At 36.4% G+C, this 22,712-nt stretch overlaps 1 protein-coding gene across 2 annotated transcripts in view; it reads left to right on the top strand.

Annotated features, from left to right (window-relative positions):
- Positions 1–21,493, top strand: part of KIAA1328 (KIAA1328 ortholog) — a 562,551-nt gene extending 541,058 nt beyond the window's left edge. For both annotated transcript variants that reach the window (XM_031946042.1, XM_031946041.1), the window contains one exon: positions 18,662–21,493. In XM_031946042.1, coding sequence (XP_031801902.1) covers positions 18,662–18,869 — 208 coding nt within the window. In that variant the 3' untranslated portion in view covers positions 18,870–21,493. The remainder of the gene's footprint in view (positions 1–18,661) is intronic.
- Positions 21,494–22,712: the final 1,219 nt, after the last annotated feature.

The following is a 22,712-nucleotide window of genomic DNA, read 5'->3' as shown; positions in this document are numbered from 1 at the left end:
TTTATATTTTTAATGAATTTCAAAGTTTTATAGATTATTGCTTCATAATATAGATTGATATCTATAATATAGTTTGAGATGCCATGTCTCCCTCATTCCTACTTTTCCCCCCTCATTTTCTTTCTTGAAATTCTAGACTCTTTAGTCCTCTAAGTGAACTTAGTAATTCTTTTATCTAGTTTTTTTCTGGATCATAGGAGCATAAATTTAGAATTGGAAGGAACAAAATAACTAATCCTACAGTAATTTAATTGGTGAAACACCAATCTAAAAATAATACAGGTAGTGTGATCATTTTTATTATATTGACCAACCAAGAGCAAAACTATCCCCAATTACTTAACCTTCCTTTATTTCTATAATTGTATTTATATAAATCCCTAGTTTGTTTTGGAAAGTAAATACATAAATATTTTTATCTGCTTCATAACTATTTTGAATGGGATCTTTCAATCTTGTTTTTGTTACTATTTTATGAAAATGTTAATAATTTTTCTGAATTTCTTATACCCTGCTTTATTTAAGTTATTAATCAGTTCAATTAGTTTTTTCACTGATTTGGGGGGGGAAAGTTTCTAGGTAAAACCATCACATCATCTGCAAATGAATGTTTGTCTCTTTGATGATATTTACGTCTTTATTTGTCTTATTGTTAGATCTAGTATTTGTAAAATTATGACACAAAAAATAGTAGGGGGAGAATCTTAACTTAATATCATGCTTATGAATAAAGTTTCTTGTGTTTTTCCATTGCAAATAATGCTAGCCTTAGTCTTAGATGTATATTTTTTATCATATTAAAGAAAAGTCTTTCCATGCTTTTTAGAATTTTTTACATAAATGAAAGTTCTTGTTTCTAGTGATATAATCATAAGCCACACTCTTATTAATCTTCTTGTCTTTTCCTAACCAAATTATTCTCATACTATCACTTACCAATACAAATCTCAAACAATTTCTCTTGCATTTCTCAGATAATTCAGACTTTTACTTTGGTAAAAATAAGAAATTTATTCAATTCTTTTATTTAGTCATTTATTTAGTAAACATTTCCACAGCTTCTGTATACAAAGCTATAAGTGTATTTGGGGTGAGCTATGAAATCAATTACAACATTTTTCAGTTTCTTTATCTGTAAAAATGAGATAGAGGGAGGGGATGTAAAGAACTTCCAAGATCCATTCTGACTCTGATAGCCTTTGAATGAATAATGAACAAAAGATTTGATCACAGAGCTGATAATGTAGTTGAGGAGGTACCATGCCCATAAAAAGATGACAGAGCAAGATACAATGGAATCATTACATGATAGAAGAGAATTAGAGTCTAAAATTAGCCTGTCAGAGTCCAGTCAAAATTACTCTTTCATGAGAATCCCTTAAATTGCCCATAAAGTTATCTATATTATTGTAATTATCAAACCTGAAGGTCATGGAGGGAAGGAGGAGAAAAGTATTGGGGGAAGATGGGAGAAAGTGGTAGAGCCTTCTCTAAACAGCCACACTGACTTGCCAAATTCCCTTACCTATATTAATCCAACATGTCAGAAATCATTCTTAGAGGTTTGCTGGAAATGTTGTAGAGAAGACTGGCACTGTCCACTGAGGAAGAAGTGCTGAAGTGAGACATCACCTCCATTCCTGTGATATATATCCCAAATGCTGGAATCCACTGGTAGCCCATGAAGGGAAGGGACAAGGTCAATGTAGAATACTAAAGCCCCATTCCCTGATAGCACCAAATGCACTATTTTCTTTATGTATTATTTCTCTTGTCACATATAATGCTTATATGTTAAATGCAAATATAATGCTACCTATAGCAATTGGCCATAAACTAAAGTTTCTTTCTCTTCTTGTGTCTTGCCATAGTTCTTAATGCAGTTCATTACTGTTTGCAGCCTGTTTCTTTTAATGATCTCTCCTATTCTCAGAAAAGACTTCTTCCAATCAGTTCATATTTATTACATTCTCACAATACCCAGCCCTGTCCTAGGCCCTGATGAGAGTGGAGGTGGGGAGAGAAGGCTTGAGCTTCAAAGAGCTCACACTTTCTTTAGCTGAAAAGACAAGATTGGTACACTTAAACAAAGAATAGTATAAGACAGTATGAGATCAAATGCTAGATTATGTGGTTCAGAATTGTGAATGCAGCAGAACTCCACAGGAATAGCAAAGATGAAGGGAGAAGTATAGACTGAAATAATTTGGGAATAACATATGGCCTACTTATGCACTCCCCTCATTGTGTGTAGGGAGGAGCTTACTTGTTAAGTACCCGCCCAGTGCCAGGCACTATGCTAAGCACTTTATAAATTCTATCTCATTTGATCCTCACAACAACCTTGAGAGATTAATACTATTATTATTTCTATTTCATAGATGAGGATACTGAGGGAGATAGGGTAAGTGACTTGTGTAAGGTCACACAGCCAGAAAGTATCTTAATCTGTACTAAACTCAAGTTTTCCTGACTTCAGACCCAGAACTGAACTGCTTCTGCCAAGAAGGTGAAAGAGAAAGCAAATAAAGAAAAATCTGAAAATCAGATAATGGCATGGACTTTGTTTTGTTTTGTTTTGATTAAATATCTTTCTCAATATGTTAAATTAAAAGCTTGACTCAATCAAACTAACACAAAAACATGATGTAGGATTTGAGATGGACCATACACTAGAGCTAGTTCCTGCCTCCATCTTTTAGGGTTGAGCAACACATTGGCCTCTTCCTAGGCTGATAACATTTCAGATTTCAGCTGCCTTACCTCAGCTCAGAGTGCTATCCTAGTGGAGAAATTTGGAAGCACGGACAATAGTTATCCTTTGTGCCTTTTGAAGGCCAGCATATGCTGGAGGCAAATAGAATCACAGCGTGTAGCACTAAAAAGGAAGACTCCCATGAGCACAAATAGGCCATAGCAACCAAATTTATACTGGTTCCCTTGGGTTTACAATGTTGACATTGCAGGGAGAGGGGTCACAGGAGCTGTTTTCTTTTTAGCATTCTGACTGAAATAAACCAGTTAAAGGAAGCTTGACACCAATGGACTTAGGAATAGGGAGTTCCTATTGCTAGAACACATTAGATGCTTCAAAAAACAGTCTAGTTGTGGATCCAAACAAATTGTATCCCCTTTTTGAATCATCTGATTACAGGAAAAGCAATGGTTCTGGGGTCAGACCATACTAGATCACCTTGATTGTTGTTGTTGTTCACTCATTAAAGTCCTGTCTAACTCTTTGTGATCTCATTTAGGATTTTCTTGGCAAAGATACTAGAATAGTTTGCCATTTCCTTCTCCAAGATCACCTTGATTGCCTCCAGCCAAACCTTGTCTGATGTCACCTCAGCAATCTAAGGCTCACTGGTTGCTGGGGAGGGGAGCACAATCTGATAAAGGCACTTCTTTTTACTGGTATTTAGTGCTTAATACTAAGTGAATTTTTTTTTTCCTTATTGCATATGTAACTGGTCAAATAGGCTGATTTCTAGCACCTAGATTTTTAAATAATCTTTGCTCTTTTGCTTCTCTTTAATCTGTCAAATTATTTGGCCTTCTTGATAGCAGAAATGCTATAAAACTTAGATAAACTTGCTAGAAAAATTAGCTGTGAGATGCTGCTGAATTCCAGGAACCTGCATCCTACAAACCTATTTGCTCCTACCCCCACTGTGTAATCTGTGATTGAATATGGCTTCTGGAAAAATGGAATTTTTATGATACCAACACAGCCATGAAGATAAGCATTTGTATTTTGGGGTAGATCAATTTGTTGGAGAGAAATGTAGGTGTGGTCAATAAAACCAAGTAGGTTAGCTAGTTTGTGAATTACTCTGTGTGTGTGTGTAATATATATATATATATATATATATATATATATATATATATATATATATATATTTATACACATACATATAGATGTCTATGTCGAATATTTTTTAGGATGGGAGGTAGGTTAAAAAATGCAAAACACTTCAACCATGTAAAGATGTAAAAACTATTCTTAAATGAGTTGTACAGCCATAATTTTAGTTTCTTAAGTAGTTGGCTTAAAGCTAATGACAAAGGAATAATCAAGACCCTTTTTCAGACTGAACTTTATAAAATATATTAGACAGGGATGCATCAAATTACCTAGGGTGTATTTATCTACTTGTAACATAACCACTTTTTAACGATAAATATTATTACTTATCTAGATGTCAATCACCTAATTTATTCTGCTTTTCTTAAACAAAATATTGAATTTTGTATCAGATGCTATTTCTCTTCCTTTTGATTTTAAAGATTTCTTAATTATCCTTTATTGTATTGTTTGAAAATTGGAGATTATATGGAGGAAAAAATGAATACTATAATCAATTCAAGAAAACAGAGAAAAACAGAAAGAAAGACAGGAAGATAGAAAGAAAGAATGAAAGAGAGGAGAGAGAAAAGAAAAGGAAGGAAGGAAAGAAAGAAGGAAAAAAGGAATGAGGAAGGAAGGAAAAGAGGGGGGAAGGAAGGAGGGAGGAAGAAAGGAAGGAAAAGAAGGAAGGAAGGAAGAGAAAGAAGCAAGAAACAAAACAAAACAAGCATGGCAGCTTTTTTGTTCATTCATTGGGAATACAAATGTTATCTCTTCCCCCAGCCCTTTATAAACATGAAATTGGTTCAAGGATGGAGAACTTAGTATTTGTATCTGATAAAACCCAGAGGAGTCCCATGTGAAAAAGAGAATTAGTGCCAGCAGTATCACTACTCCATCTCTAAAGTTCAAATGAAGCTGCTTCCCTGAGCCTGATCCAGATTTGTACTCTATATAGGCAAATTTTCCTGTAAACAATTCGAGAGTCTTTGGTTTTGCTATTTAAATACATTTTTTTTTAGTTGCACACAGGGTGGGCTTTTCTTCTGAATGACAGAGATAATTGTGTTGGAAATAAAGTGGTCTCCTTGACACTGTGAGAATAAAACATGTGAAAGAATTTCTAATAAAAAGATCAGCCCCACCATAGGATTAGAATTACAATGAGCTCAGTTTTCATTGCTTAGAAAACTCCATGGCATTACAGTGCTTGGGGTGGTATTCATATCCTGCCTGAAACTTTGGAGAAAGGTTTTATATCTGATGAGCTACACAATTTATAATCATCATGTTTGGAAATGTGCAAAAAAACTCACTTTGCCAATGGCAAGGCCTTTCTAATGAGAGGCAGCATGGTTTAGGGGGAAAAAGACTGGGCTTAGATCAGAAACCTTGGTTTCTGGTCCTAATTCTGACATTTACTATCTGACATGGCATATCAGAAAGAGCATTAGATTTCAGTCACTCAATCAACAAGTATTTATAAAGCATGTCATGTCCCAGTAACTATTCTAACGTGCTAGGGATACAAGTACAAAGAATGTAACAGTTCTTACAAGAACCTTACATTCTCATGGAGACAAGTACATATTTTAAAAAGAGAATAAACACAAAGTGTATGTATATATGTGAGGAAATTAAATACAGGGCAATTGGGAGGAAGGGCACTATCCATTAGGCAAATAAGGAAAGGCTTCAATAAGAAGATGGTGCCTAACCTCCAACTGAGAATCCCTGAAAGGTGAGGTTAAGAAATAAGTGTATTCCAGCGGATGGGCCAGTAAAAATGCAACAAAACTAAATATAGAGTATCACAGGTAAGGAAAAAAATAGGTCAATTTAGCTAATTTGCAGAGTAAACATGATGTCAATGAGGATGACAAAATAAGTTGGGACCAGGTTGTATAGAACTTTTAAAAGCCAAACAGAGAAGATGGAGTAAAAGCAGGGATTCTGCTGAGCTCTCCCTCAGACTGCTCCAAATACCTTTAAATAATGACTCTAAACTAATTCCAGTGCAGCAGAACCCACAGAAAGACTGAGTGGAACAATTTTTCAGCATAAGACAATTTAGAAGGTTGACAGAAAAGGATTTTTGTATCAGGGTAAGAGGGGGGGTACAGGTCAAGCTGCATCAACATAGATCTGGTCCCAGCATAACAGGAGCTGACCTTAGGACAACAGAACCAGAAGCAGCAGTGTTGATGTCTAGAATTCTCAGCCCATAGACTAAAGGCATTACACAACTGGTCAGAAGAGAGTATACAAGGATCCCTGTTATGGGACAGAACTTGAAACAGGGTGTTAAGTCACTGGAATTGATAGAGAACAATGCTTATGTACTTAGTTCACACCTTTAGAGTTCGCACCTTTAAGAGAGTTCACATATTAGTTCATACATTAGAGTTCACACCTTAAGAGAGCATATATAAGGAGGAGCCCACTAAAGGACAAGCCCACTAGAGACTTCAGGAGATTCACAAGTCTGAAACCCGCAAGCCCACTCTCTGGGAGGTGGAGTCACAGCTATTCCTTCTTCCACCTTTGTGCTGGCTGGAGATTCGGAGAGAGCTAGAGGCTGAAGCTGGAAGAGACAAAGGACTAGCAGCAAGAGCTCTCAGAACCAAGGAGAGAGATAGGCCTCTAAGAAAGCTAACTGGGATATTTTGAAGAAGACAATAAAGGATTGAACTTTTAACTCTGCTGCATTTGAGGTGATTATTACTCTGAGCTAAAATTAAGGCTGCTCACAGAAGCCCCCCAAGAAACCTGCTTTCAGAGAACATTATACTTTAGAGAAGAGAATATTAGAGATCCCTTTGCTGGCACCAGGGGCTGGACTCTGTTGTCTGGCATGTCCTATACACAATCTAGGATACAGTTTGGGGTTTTACTCTCAGTGCAAGGAGAAATACTAGCAAAGAAAGTTTGCCACCACAGGAGAACCCTGGTTCCTGGATTTAAAAGAATGCTTGTGGTTGCTCACAAATCAGTGCACAGATAGTAGTAAATTTACTTCTCCATAGATCATACTACTTTGGAAGAGCTCAAAACTAACAGATTCCCAGAATTAGCTCTAAAAACAGCTATACAAAACAACCTGAAGCTTGGAATAATGCCCCCTTCACTCAGGAAGCAAAATTACACTTTAACAGAGTTAAAAGACAAGAAGTAGGCTGGAAAACGTACAAACAATAGAAGAAAATGTTGACCACAGAAAATTATTGTGGTGTAACATATATTCAGATCAAAACACACAGAAGAAAACAACAAAGACAAAATTCCTTCTTCCAGAACCTCAAATAAAAATATGAATTTATCTCAGGTCATGGAAGAACTCAAAAAGGATTTTAAAAATCAAGTAAGAAGGTAGAGGAAAAATTCAGAAGAGAAATGAAAGTGATGCAGGAAAACCATGAAAAAAGTCAACAGCTTGGTAAAGGAGGCACAAAAAAAATAATAATAATACCTTAAAAATAGAATTGCCAAATGAAAAATTATATTAAAAATTTGTGAAAAAGAATTTCCTAGGGGGCAGAGCCAAGATGATGGAGATGACACACATTTCTCTTTGACCTTCTTTACAACCCTCATAATAGTTATTAAATCCAGCCTCTGTCTGGACATACAGAGCCCACAAATAATGGGAGTGCAGCAAATTATCAGCAGAAGATAATTTCAAATATCACCAAAAAAAATCTGTTTCAATTGGAAATGGGATGAAGGCAGCCAGGGCAACCAGTACAAACCAGCACAGACAGCTCAGAGTCCTGGGGCAGAGAATTTATGGGACGGAACAGAACCAGAAAAGATCTGTTTCAATCAGAACCGGGAGAGAGGCAGAGAAGCACAAATAGCTGATCACAAATGCCAGCACAACAGAGCCCTGGGGCAGAGTAGTCTCAGTGTGGTAGTGCTGTGACCTCTAGGAAGTGGGAGAGAGACAATGAGGCCCAGTCAGTTGACCACAGATGCCAGCACAGACAGCCCAGAGTGCCCAAGCAATGCAGTCTCAGAGGCCTGAGAAGACTTGGACTACAAATACCAGGGCATACAGCACAGAGCCCTGGGGCATCGCTGACAATTCCACGTGGCAGCCAGCACCAGGAGTGAGTCAGCCCTAACCCAACACAGCTGCAGTTGCTTGGAAAACCTCTCCCGCCCTAAAGGCACATCTTAACTTATAAAAAAATTGAAGACTTCTGGCCAAGATGGCAGAGAGGACGCACACATCGACTTAAGCTCCGCATTTTCTCTCAGAATTTATTTCATGATGAGCCTCGGAATTAGTGCTTGACTGAAAAAGAACCCTACAAACAATTACCAAGAGAAGACATCCTTGAAATTCACCAGGAAAGGTCTGTTTTTGCTCGAGGGTGGGGAAGGTTTTAGATCAGGCGCAGACTGAGGCAGTGAGAGCATGGTAGGCAGCTTACAGTTGAGCAGACAGTAGTGGGAGGGGGGGAGGGGGATGGGGGTAGGGAGAAGGCGGGGAGGGGAGCTGTATGATCTCAGCCGTCTCTGCAAAGAGAGTTTTACTACAGTATTGGATACTTTGCCCTGGCAGCAAACCAGCAGACAAGCAGAGAAGCTAAAAACACAAGGGGTGAAGAATACAACCCTGAGCAGCTAGAGTCTCTCAGGACGTGGACACCCCTCCCCACAGTGTCTCAGCATGCTCTCAGAGCATAGGCGCAGCACAGCCATTGCTGTCCTGCTAGTGCCTCGATGCTGCCCCCCACAGTCTGTAGAGGAAGCTCAGTAACACTACCCAGCCCTCCCCGCCCCCCCCCAAAAAAAAACCAGATCATTTGTTTTTCTTGTTAGTTTTCTTTAATCTTCTTTGACAAAATGAGCCAAAAATTTAAATGGACCCTAATCATTGATAGCTTCTATATGGTGAAGAACAGATTTTAAACCCTGAGGAGACTAAAAACAGACTGTCTCCAGATGACTTCCCAAAAGGGGATATGATCTGATCCTCAACACAGAAGACTCTCATAGAAGAAATTAAAAAGGCTCTCATAAAAGAGCTAGAAGAAAAATGGGAAAAGGGAAGGGAAGCTTGGCAAAAGAGTCTGGATCAGTCATCCCACTCATTTAAAGTGGATAAAAAAATCAAATCCTTGAAAAACAGAATTAGTGAACTGGAAAAAGAAAATAGCTCTCAAAAATAAAATAAAAGTTTTAAAAATGGAAAAAAATTCCATAGAACAAAACAAATCACTTAAAAGCTCAATTGGACAATTAGAAAAAGATATTAAAAAAGTGAGGGAAGAAAATACTTCATTGAAAATCAGAACTGAACAAATGGAATTGAATAACTTGAGGAGACACCAAGAATCAATCAAGCAAAAACCAAAAAAATGAACCAATGGAAAAAAATGTCAAATACCTTCTTGGGAAAATAACAGACCTGGAAAATAGATCTAGGAGAGACAATCTGAGAATTATTGGACTCCCTGAAAAATATGATGAAAAAAAGAGCCTGGACACTATTTTCCAGGAAATTATCAAAGAGAGATGCCCAGAAGTTATAGAAACAGAGGATAAAATAGACATTGAAAGAATTCATCAATCACCTACTGAAAGGGACCCTAAAATCAAAACACCAAGAAATATAGTGGCCAAAGTCCAGAACTATCAGACGAAGGAAAAAATACTGCAAGCTGCTAGAAAAAATCAATTCAAATAAAGAGGAGCCACAATAAAGATTACTCAAGACTTAGCAGCGTCCATATTAAAGGATTGAAGAGCCTGGAATATGATATTCCAAAAGGCTAAGGAACTTGGCATGCAACCAAAAATAATTTATACAGCTAAAATGAGCATCTTTTTCCAGGGAAGAAGATGGACATTCAACAAAATAAGCGAATTTCACCTATTTTTGATGAAAAAACCAGAACAAAACAAAAAGGTTGATCTACAAATGTAGAATGCAAGAGAAACCTAAAAAGGTAAAAAGAAATCTTGGGAACTATACTTCTGCTATAAAGATATATAAAGAATACATATATACCTTATTCTAGAAACTAGAGGTGGAAAGGAAATTGTACCCAGAAAAGGGTAAAATGGGGGGTACTACATCTTATGAAGAGGGAAAGGAAACCTATTTATCTGAGAGAAAAGATGGAGGGGGATGAACATAGTGTGTATCTTACTGCCATCAGAATTGGCTTAAAGAGAAAAATTTTAGACATATTCGATTTATGGTGAAACTTCTCCCACCTCATTGAAAAGTGGGAGGGGAAAAGTGAAAAGAGAAGGAATAAGCTAAGTGGAAGGGAATACAGAAATTGTGAGGGAAAAAATTAAGATAGGGGGAGGAACTCTAAGATGGGGGAAAAGATACTAAAATACATCTAGGAGAGACAATCTAAGGATTATTGGACTCCCTAAAGCCTTTATAAAAAAAGAGCCTAGACACTATTTTTCAGGAAATCATAAAAGATGCCCAGACATCATAGAAACAGAAGGTAAAATAGAGATTGAAAGAATTTATCGATCAGCTACAGAAAAAGATTTTAAAATTAAAACTCCAAGAAATGTTGTGGCTAAATTCCACAACTATCAGACCAAGGAAAAAATACTGCAAGCAGCCAGAAAAAAATAATTCAAATACCAAAGAGTCACAATAAGGATCACTCAGGATCTAGCAGCTTCCACATTAAAGGATCGAAGGGCCTAGAATCTGATATTCCGAAAGGTAAAGGAACTTGATATGCAGCCAAAAATAACTTACCCAGCCAAACTGAGCATTTTCTTCCAGAGAAGAAGATGGACATTCAATGAAATAAGTGAATTTTACTTATTTCTGAGAAAAAAAAGAGCTAAACAAAAAGTTTGACCTCCAAATATAGGACTTAAGAGAAGCATAAAGAGGTAAAAAGAATTCTTGAGAACTGTATTTTTATTATGGGTATACATAAAGAGTCCATGTATAATTTGGTTTACTGTTATAATATAAAAAAGGATCTAGAGGTGGAAAGGAAATTATACCATAAAAAAGGAAAAGTGGAGGTACTATATCTCACGAAGTGGCAAAGGAAACCTTTTATATCTGAGGGAAAGAAAGGAGGGGGGGTGATCATAGTGTAAATCTTACTCTCATCAGAACTGGCTCAAAGAGAAAATATTAGACATATTTGATTTACAGAGAGACTTCTCCTACCTCACTGAAATGTGGAAGGGGAAAAGTGAAAAGGGAAGGGGTAGGATAAATAGAAGGTAATACAGAAATTGTAAGAGAAAGGTTTAAGAAAAGGGGGAAGGGAAGGATCCTAAAGAGGGAGGGCTGTGTAAGTCAAGTGGTGCTCATAAGTTTAATACTGGGGAGTAGGGTAAGGGGAAAAGGAAAGAGAAAAGCATGATCTGGGGTTAACAAGATGGCAGGAAATACAGAATTAGTAATTTTAACCATAAATGTGAATGGGGTAATCTTCTCCATAAAGCAGAGGCAGATAGCAGACTGGATTAAAAACCAGAATCCTGCAATATGTTGTTTAAAGGAAACACATTTGAAGCAGGGCGATACATACAGAGTAAAGGTAAAAATCCGGAGCAGAATCTACCATTCTTCAGCTGAAGTCAAAAAAGCAGGGGTAGCCATCCCGATCTCAGGTCAAGCAAAAGCAAAAAATGATCTAATTAGAAGAGTTAAGGAAGGAAAGTATATCTTGCTACAGGGTAGCATAAATAATGAAGCAATATCAATACTACATATATATGCACCAAGTGGTATAGCATCTAAATTCCTAAAGGAGAAGTTGAGAGCTGCAAGAAAAAAGTCAGCAAAACTATAATATTGAGAGATCTCAATCTTGCACTCTCAGAACTAGATAAATCAAACCACAAAATAAATAAGAAAGAAGTTAAAGAGGTAAGCTGAACACTAGAAAAGTTAGGTATGATAGATATTTGGAGAAAACTAAATGGAGACAGAAAGGAGTACACTTTCTTCTTAGCAGTTCACGGAACCTACAAAAATTGACCATATATTAGGATATAAAGACCTCAGATTCAAATGCAGAAAGGCACAAATAATAAATGCATCCTTTTCAGATCACAATGAAATAAAAATTACATTCAATAAAAAGCTAGGGGAAAATAGACTAAAAAGTAATTGAAAACTAAATAATCTCATTCTAAAGGATGAATGGGGAAAACAACAAATCATAGACATAATTAATAAATTCACCCAAGTGAATGACAGTAATGAGACAACATACCAAAATGTGTGGGATGCAGCCAAAGCGGTAGGAAGAAGAAGTTGTATATCTCTAGAGGCCTACTTGTATAAAATGGAGAAAGAGAAAATCAATGGATTAGGCTTGCAACTAAAAAAGGTAGAAGAAGAGCAAATTAAACCCCCCCCCAATCAAATACTAAACTTGAAATTCTAAAAATAAAAGATTAATAAAATTGAAAGTAAAAAAAAAGCTATTGAATTAATAAATAAACTTAAGAGTTGTTTTATGAAAAAACCACCAAAATAGAGAAACCCTTGGTAAATTTGATTAAAAAAGGAAAGAGGAAAATCAAATTGTTAGTCTTAAAAATGAAAAGGGAGAACTTGCCACTAATGAAGAGGAAATTAGAGCAATAATTAGGAATTACTTTGCCCAACTTTATGCCAATAAATTTGATAAATGAAATGATGAATACCTTCAAAAATATAGGTTGCCCAGATTAACAGAGGAAGAAGTAAATTGGTTAAATAGTCCCATTTTAGAAAAAGAAATAGAACTATTAATCAACTCCCTAAGAAAAAATCCACAGGACCAGATGATTTACATGTGAATTCTACCAAACATTTAAAGAACAATTAACTCCAATGCTATATAAACTATTTGAAAAAATAGGGATTGAAGGAGTCCTACTAAATTTCTACCTGGTTTAGGTATCAGTACCACGTTTGTGTCATAAAAGTTTAATATAATAGCATGATTATCTAGAAAAATATAATTAATATATGAGAAAGAAGAATGCAGTGGGAGAAGGAGAAAGGAAAAGGTAGAATGGGATAAATTATCTGACAAAAAGAGGCTTGGAAAAGATTTTACAATGGAATGAGAAATGGGAGAAGTGGGGAGGAGAACCCATAAAAGCTTTATGCTTATCAAAACTGACTCAAAGAGAGAATAATATACACACCCAGTTGGATGTAGAGATCTATCTTATCATATAGAAAAGTAGGAAAGGAAAAGAATGGGATATTACTAATAGAAGGGAGAGATGTTTGGGGGTGATAAAAATCCAAAGTAAAACACTTTTGAGAAAGAACAGAATAAAAGGCGAGAGAGTAGGAGAAACAGTTAGAAATAGGATGAAGTGAAATACAAAGGTGGTAATCATTACTATGAAAAAAAATCTACAGTGAATTTATCTGATAAAGACTTTTTCAAACACACAAAAAAAATTGAGTCAAATTTCTAGAAATAAGAGCCATTCTTCAGTTGATAAATGATATGAACAGGTCATCCAGATAAAGTAATTAAACCAATCTATAGTCATATAAAAATATTCTAAATCACTATTGATGAGAGAAATCCAAATTATAACAACTCTGAGCAATTACCTCACATCTATTCAAATTGGCTAATTTGATAGAAAAGGAAACTGACAATTGATGGAGAGTATATAGGAAAATTTAAAATACTAATATACTAATCAGAGAAATGCAAATTAAGACAATTTTGAGACACCACTACATATCTGTCAGATTGGCTAGAATGACAGGAAGGAAATGTTGGAGGAATGTTGGAGGGGATGTGAGAAAACAGGGACACTAATACATTGTTGGTGGAATTGTGAATACATCCAGCTATTCTGGAGAACTATTCGGAATTAATGCTCAAAAAGCTATCAAACTGTGTACCCTTTGATCCAGCAGTGTTACTACTGGGCTTAAACCCCAAAGATATACTAAAGAAGGGAAAAGGGCCTGTATTGTTGTAGCCCTCTTTGTAGTGGCCAGAAAATGGAAACTGAGTGGATGCCCATCAGTTGGAGAATGGCTGAATAAATTGTGGCATATGAATATTATGGAATATTATTGTTCTGTAAGAAATGATCAGCAGGATGATTTCAGAAGGGCCTAGAGAGACTAACTAGCAGCTCTTCTTGTAGTGGCAAGGAACTGGAAACTTAGTGGATGCCCATCAGTTGGGAAATGATTGAATAAATTATGATATATATATATATATAGAGAGAGAGAGAGAAAGATATATATATATATATATGTTAAGGAATAATATTATTCTATAAAAAAACAGTCATCAGGATGACTTCAGAAAGGCCTGGAGAGACTTATGAACTAAGTGAAATGAGTAGAACCAGGAGATCATTATACCCAACAGCAGCAAGATAATCCGATGATCATTTCTGATGGACTTGACTCTTTTCAATGATGAGGTGATTCAGGCCAGTTCCAATGGTCTTATGATGGAGATCGGCATCCAGAAGAGAGGCCTGTGGGGACTGAATATGGATCACAATAGAATATATTCACTTTTGTTGCTGTTTGCTTGATTGTGTTTTTCTTTCTAATTTTTTGCCTTTTGATCTGATTTTTCTTTTACAGCATGATAAAAGTGAAAATATATTTACAGGAATGGCACATGCTTAACCTATATTAGATTACTGATTAGGAGATTTATATCCCCTATATAGGGGGTCTAGGGGAGGGGGAAGAAGGGAGAAAGGAAGAAAAATTTAGAACACAATGTTTTTCAAGGGTGAATATTAAAAACTATCTTTTCATGTATTTTGAAAAATAAAAAGCTATTATTATAAATATTATAAGTAATATTATAAAAAATAAAATTTGAGTTCCACTGGGGGTGGAGTAGAGGAAAACTTGAAGAGAGGGGAAAAAAAGGTTTGAAATAGTTTCTGTGAGTAGTTAAGAGAAATCTATTAGGAATGAATAAAAAGAATGACTTACTTCAATGAGGGTCTGGATGAGATTGGAAAGCATAAATTTGAAGTATACCAAGTCAGCATGGCTGTGAATTTTATCTAGTTTTTTGCAACAATTCATGAATAGATGCAAATGATGCAAATGGAAGTAATCAGAGGCTGAAACTTAGCAAAAGAAGATGATGATAGGACAAAGGGGCAAAGAATTTGAGAACAGAGGATAGGGTGGGGTTGAAATTATTAACTACTGAGTTAAGGATATCTAGTTTGAATATGTCCAGTGGACAGTGTGTGATGTGAGACTGAAGATTGAGGGAAGGGAAGGAATTAGGAGAGAGTGAAACTAGGTCAAAGGTAAATGACCTGAAAATGTACTGAAAGGTGGAGGAAATTGCAGTTTGAATGGGGGCAAAGTTCAGGTGTAAGAGGGGGTATAAAGCATAGGGAGAAGGATGAGAATGAGGGTAAATATAGTTTCTAGTTACAGAAGTAGAAACATTACTAAATAATGGCAAATTCTAGTAGGTTATCATACTTATGTGTTGTTAAAGTGGAATAAAGGAGTAGTGCTTAAGGAGGTTAAAGAAATTGAAGGTTTAGGAGTTGTGGAAAAAGAAAAATAATTTGAATTGGGTGCTAAACTCCTTGAGAAATAGTGGGGCGTGACCTGAGGCTCATATCAGTGTATATTACAACTACCATAATTTTGATTAGGTGAGGTTCAGTCTCATAAGTATGAGAGACTATGAGAAGGGCTGGAGATGCTCTGCCTTTAAAATGTTGTCGCACAGAAGACACTTTTGTATCTCTTAAAGGATTGTATTTTAAGATCTTGAAGTTATAGATAAAAGGGACCTGAAAAATAGACCATCTACTCCAACTTCCTCACTTTATAGATTAGGAAACAGAGGCCCAGAGAAGTAAAATGGCTTTGCCCAAAGTCATACATGTAGCAAGTAGATGGGAGTTATTATGAATGTTGTTCCCTAACCCAAAGAGAAGGGTCATCTTTTATGAGCTTAAAATTCCCTTTTGAGCCAAATGATATCTGAGACTTTACATTCACCTTATGTGTATTGGTTTTTACATTTTCATTATTTGATATCTATTATCATGCAATAGAAGAGCAAGTTCTTATTGCCTCAGAAGACACTTATAATAGACAGTATAGCACAGGAGGGTTTAGAGCAGGGGTCCTCAAAATACAGCCCGCCGGCCAGATGCAGCAGTTGAGGATGTTTATCCCCCCTCACCCAGGGCTATGAAGTTTCTTTATTTAAAGGCCCACAAAACAAAGTTTTTATTTTTACTATAGTTCTGCCCTCCAACAGTCGGAGGGACAGTGAACTGGCCCCCTATTTAAAAAGTTTGAGGACCCCTGGTTTAGAGGGAGCACCCTGAATACCTCCCATAGAATTCCCTCATTTGCACATTAGAATACAGATGTACATATGTACCTTGGAAGGTAGAAAGAACCTTGGGATAAAATATGGAGCAGATAGGGAAGTAGGTGTGGGAGGACCCAAAAAGTGTTGTTGTTGTAGTTAATAGTAGTGGTAGTAGTAGTTAATAGTGGTGGTACCACTACTACTACTACTATTATTACTACTACTATGACTACTACTACTACTATTACTACCACTACGACTACTAATACTACTAGCTAGTACTACTAGTTAGTAGTATTAGTAGTAGAGATAGTGGTAACGACTACTAATACTAGTACTACTAACTAGTAGTTAGTAGTAGTAGTAGTAGTAGTTGTTGTTGTTATTGTAGTGGTAGTAATAGTAGTAGTAGTAGAAGTTAATAATAGTAGTAGTAGTTAGTAATAGTAGTCATAGTGGTGGTAGTAGTACAAGTAATAGCAGTAGCAGCAGCAACAACAGCAGCAAAAGTTTCTAAATGAAATGTGATTAAGGAAAGAAAACCCCAGTGGGAACAGGAGAGTTTGTACCTATTCCTAATAAATAATGTGTATTAATGAAACGAATTAACACAAAGATTATTTGGTTTATTTTGAATGAGGATTCTATATATTCACTCCATGAACCATTAGTTACTAGCTGGTATCCTAACCCAAAATTGATGTATGGATACAAATCAATCCTCTAAGCTCCTTACAGCCACTATTTCCAGGTCCCTTATATATTTAACTGACCTTTGCTGTTCCCTTTATCAAAGTGGGCTCAGATACAATTGCATCCCATCTTTCTATCCAGATCACTCTTCCTACCCTCTCAAAATCTTGGGGTATGTCAGTTTCAGAAGTGCTACGAGTATAAATGGGGGCTTTATATGACTCTATATATGCCTTTGCTGAGTGAGAGAAGGCAGCAGTGGCAGTGGCCACATATTAAACTAGAGGTTCTTTCTCTTCTTATTTCCTAACTTATCCTGGTTTTTCCTCTCAATCTTCTCCCTTGCCCTAACTCTTTTCCGCATTGGATCTTTCAAAGACCCATATCCCTTTGACCTTTTTCGCTATTGTCATTCATTTTCAGTAATTCTTTTAAGAAATATTTTGCTGGACTCTCTTCTCATGAAAAACACTAGCATTAGAGATGTCAAAGAAGTTCAAATCCCTGAATTCTGGAAACTTAGAGTCTAGTTCTGGTGATAAAACTTGGTTCACAAATAATTATAATAGAACAGTTTATGGTAAATGCCCTAAGAATCATTCATAATATTATTAGAATTCTTTGGGTTAAGGGAAACCTTTTTGGAGGAAGTGCTTGCAGTTGAGTTTATTTTAAAGGATGGGTAAGGTCAGATTACAAACAGCTTAAATTGTGATAGAGGAAAGGACATTCTGTGAGAATGATATAAAGGACAACTTGAATCAAGATACGAAAGTGAAAAAGGACAAGTTATGTTAAAGGAATGACCAGAAGCTCAGTTTTACTAGAGAACAAGTACATAATAAATAAATAAATCAAATAATCTTTATCTTTGTTAATTCTTCTCTTTAATATATATTATGTATTAGGAATAAGTGCAAACTTTCTTTTTCTTACTGGGGTTTTCTTGTTTTATTTAGCAACTTTTGCTACTACTATTATTATTACTACTACTGTGCTTTCGGGGTCCTCCCATGCCTACTTCCCTATCTGCTCCAAACTTCATTTCAAGGTACATCTGGAAATAAAACTGAAGAAAATGGGTTGTGGTCAAATTGTGAAAGATCTTGAATACTAGCCTGAATTGAAAATAGAAATTAAATAGCATCTAGGGACTGAGTGATTATTTGATTGATTTCCCAAGATTATTACTTATTCCTTTTGCTTCTTTTCCACTGATGTCATTCATTCAGCATTTATGTCTTGATAACCATCAATATACAGGATACAGAATAAGAACTCACTTTTTTGTTCACTAATAGATTTGGTGGAGGAAGAAGCTACAGCTATTAGCCAAAATGAGGCTTTATTGGAGTAAAAATCCTATTATGACTTATAGTAAGAGATGATTGGTATATGATTCACAGCCTTCCTACTCTAGGGACAAATATAACCTGTCCTTAAATTAGAGGCTAAGAGGGTTGTGTAATTGACCATGACATGACCTCCAAGTTGTCTTTTGACTTCAAACTCTCCCTTGATGAGATTGCTGGACAGAAAAATGGTTTCTCCCCTTTACTTTCTTTCTAAGATTAAATTGCCCAGTATTTCAAATCTCTGAGACAAAAAAGCGATATTTTAGTATTCACAAGAAAATAATTCAAAAACAGGCTTTTAAAGCCTTTTTTCTTAATTAACTTTCACACAATTGCTCCTCCTGTCCATCTCCCCATTATTGTGAGCCAGATTTTGCACAAAGCAATCCTTCTTTCTCTGGAAAGGAAATTTGCCTGTTCTAATGATTTGGGCATTTGTATGTGTTTTTTCCTCACAGGTACAATACCTCCCTGTTGGACTTGGTTCATTCCCTGAGTCCCAGCTCTGCTCCTAGACCACGGACATCTCTTTCAAGGGAAGCTTTTGCCTGGAATCACAGACCAGTCCAGGTTGGCCCTCGAAAGCTAGCTTGGGCCTCAAGGGCATGTAGTTTAAATGAAGATCTGGAAGAGAATCGGATCCTAGAAGACATTTTCTTCATTTGATGCTGGAGCACGAGCTACAGAATTTCCATAGGAGTTAGGAATTTATGTCCCTATCTCTGAAGTGGATTTGTTTCTCCACAAAAATCATTTTAAATTATTTGTTTGAAAATTAACTGTCATGCCTTTCATAAGGATCCATTTCACTAGCATCCTGACAAATTTGAAACTAAGAGATCATGCTAGTAATCTAAAGTTTGGTCAGTACAATCAAAATGTATTATATTTAAAAAATAGAATTTCATATGCTAAGAATGATAGAAAATTAACACAAGACATTAGAATCCATTGCGTATCCGGCCTCATTTCCAGAATGTATTTCTCCTATACACAAAGAGAAAGTTCAGTTTTGTTCAAACATCATTCTTTAATTAAAAAGCATTTTTATAACAGGCTATTCTAAAAGGACAGGCTCTTTTACATTCTCTGTTTCTCTCATCACCAGCTGGTTTTCACATCAAATCATTTAATTCTGAAGCTGAGTTTTCTTAGCCTTAGCAAAAAAGGGTTCCCTTTCTAATTCCCAGCAATACTAATGGACAAGCCCTAAGAAAGCTCAGCAGGAAATAGCCTGTCAATATCTGCTATCTGCCAAGAGCAACCCATAGGAATAAATGAGGAAAGAATATGTCAGTCCTCTGAAATACATGATAATATATGAATGGATACTATAGAAAATTAGAAGCATTAGATGGTTGCCACTGAAGGCAGGGGAAAAATCTGAAGAGGAAATAAAGCTGAAGCAATTTTCCTACCAGTTTACACTATTTGGTGAAACTACAGTTTCCCATGGGCATTATATAAGACTAATCTCTCTACTTATAATTTTTTTTTAAATTGGAAGTCTCTAGGGTATAATTTCCCCACCAGTATTTAATTATGCACATAGAATCTGTTTGAGCTCAACCAGATGTTCTCTTATATGCTTCATGCATTTGTGTAAGGGAAGATGATATATAGGTAGAAATATGGCAGCAGAGTTCTAAAGGTTGAGTGGTTCCATCTATCCCTGTTGTAAGGTTAGCATTTCCATCCCCGCCTCCCCCAATCATGGACATCTGTGATGGGGAAGTTCAAACATTGCATTGTAGGGACTCTGAATCCCTATCAGATATCCAAAGAACCTATTTATCAGGCTTACCTCTGTACCAGACAGAGACCTCTTATACTTCTAACTCTGCCTTTCCTTTGCCCCAAAGTGAGTTGAGATCAAGTCTCTCTAGGGTAGCATTGGCAGCTAAAATTAAGCTTGCCAGCTGTGCAGAGCCCTTACTCTGACCATAGTTCCAGATTTATAAAACTGATTATTGGAAGGATCTCTCAGAATTCTCAGTTTTAATTTCCTCTATTCTACTATGTTGTGGATCTGAAGTATTTGGAACTAGGCAGGTGCCTCTAAGTGGTTTGATTGGTAGTGTGAGACCAAATCTATTCTATTTGAACTTATCCCTTCTGATGGGATTCCCAGGCTTGATTTCATTTTCCTGCGTTTTAGAGAGATGAGAATACAAAATTTTATTTCTTCCATATTTTTTCATATGCACTAAATTTCTAAACAGGATTTCCTCTTCTTTCCCCTTCCCACCCCCAGAATTTTATCCTCAGATGCAGCTCCTCATATGAAAAGTTGAAAACTTGTTTTGACCACAGAATAAAAAGTCATTTATGTGAAAAATCAAGCCAGTTCTATTCCTCCTTAGATATAGATAATGGGAGAGGAATGCAAAGAGGAAGAGAGTAGAGAGGAAAGGAGAAATCTATGCAAGTTATGAATTACCACCAAGTGTTGGAGATTTGGATCTCCAAGGAACTGAAATATATTGAGCCAAAGTCATTCTCTTCTGTAAAACCAGAAAGTCTCTTTGATACCCTAAGTCACCTTGCTCTCAGTAGCTCACTGGTAACCCCTGGGTTAGTTGTTCATCATAAAGATAGCACATCTGCCCCCCAAAACCTCAGCTTGATAGGAGGTTTCACTGAGATAATCCAATTGATACATCCCTTTCCCCCTTAGGTCATGGTCTCTTTATCCTCTGGAATAGTTTAGGAAACCTGGCAACCTTTTGAAGAACCACATTTCAAAATCTCAACCATACATGTTGCTACAGCTTTTATAACCTCTTTTATTAGCTAGTGAATGGACCATTTGGAAGAGCAAAGTTTGGTTTCTGGCAATGCTTTTACATCTCTTTCCATAAACCAACCCTGTTTAGTTGCCCCTTGTTATTTTGTGAGTGTTGATCTTGAATTCGTGTGTGTGTGTGTGTGTGTGTGTGTGTGTGTGATCTAGATTGTTTATTACCATCTGAATGGGGTGCTTTTACATTTTAATCTGTATTTTAGTCTGAAATACACACACACACAGACACACACATATACATATACATATACATATGGAGATTAAAAAGTTGTTGGTGGAGCTTTGAGGCCTAAGCCTGCCTGTGTAATATTCCAGTTGTTAAGTGATCATTTCTGGACTTTTCAAGTATAAAATGGAAAAGAAACTATCTCAGGGTAGCTAAGAAGTGCAATAGATAGAGCAACAGCCCTGAAGTCAGAAGGACCTGAATTCAAATTTGGCCTCAGACACTTAATCCTTCCTAATTAACTGTATGACCCTGGGGAAGTCACTTAACCCCAATTGCCTCAGCAAAAAGAGAAAAGAAAAAGAAAAGAAAAAAAAAAAAAAAGAAAAGAAACTATCTCACTTCTTAGGTTTATCCCTTGCACACACACGTATGTCATCCTATCTGATCCTACCAGTTTAGAAAACTTGACAGAATCCTAATGAGGATTTCTCACCCACTGATGCTATATAGGAGAATTCCTCAAGCTTCAAGTCCTCTCTAATAGGAACATTTGGGCACAGACACAGCTCAAATCAGAGGCATGTATGTAGTTATAACTCTGCTTTCTTTTCTACCCTATTGGTCTAGGGGAAAAAATAATCAGTGTTTATGAAATACAGAAGAATCAAATAAATAAGGAATTATTTTCTGAGTAAGTTAAGCACTTGGTGTTAAAAGCCAAAATTCAACAATTAAAAATAGTTCTCTACCAGTGACCTTTCCTGAAGAATTTCTTGCATCCATATAGTATGTTCCCATGGTTGGCTTGTCCAGAGTACCCCTAAGTATCATTGGAAGAATGGGACCAGTTGTACACTTTCCTCAAAAATTGCTCTTGGCATTTATCTCCTCATGCAGCTCTGTGACAACTGTTGTAGAAATCTGTTGGCTGGCAAGGGAACTCAAGGATCTTTTGATTATGTCTTATTTGTGGTTACCCAAGAGATTTCCCATCTCCCCTTTTAAGCTTTGTGCATGGTATTTTCAATGTGGGTCAATGGATATATATATGAAGTTTTAAAGTTAATAAATTATATGACTTATTTTCCTCCATATGATTCCAGTATTGGCTTATCCTTATGTTACTTAAATCTGACCTCCCTTGAAAGCAAAAGGAAACACAGAACTCTGTTGGACATTGTTACAGCTTCCCTAATGCTTATCTTTCTAGCTGTACCACCACTTTAATTTCCATGTAGATACTAGACCAATTCCTGGTGGATAAGAAGCAGGGGTGAAATAAGATACTCCAATCCATTGTTCCAACTTAAAGGGGCTTTCCAAAAGAATTAAATGATTCAATCCATGCTAAAAGCAGCAAGTCTCTATGTTTGAAAGAGACTCCTAAAGGAGAATTCCATAAAGGAAGAAAGGTAGGGGCAGTAAGGTAAAGATGTTGGGAAAGAATCCACCACTGCCCCCAAAGTAAAAGTAGTCAATACTTTCTAAACAGGATGGGGGTGGGAATAGAAAGGGGCATAATCAGAAGCGTCACCAG

The sequence above is a fragment of the Sarcophilus harrisii genome, chromosome 1 (assembly GCF_902635505.1).
Source record: "Sarcophilus harrisii chromosome 1, mSarHar1.11, whole genome shotgun sequence".
Lineage (NCBI taxonomy): Eukaryota > Metazoa > Chordata > Mammalia > Dasyuromorphia > Dasyuridae > Sarcophilus > Sarcophilus harrisii.
This window is presented reverse-complemented; position numbering and strand designations above follow the sequence as displayed.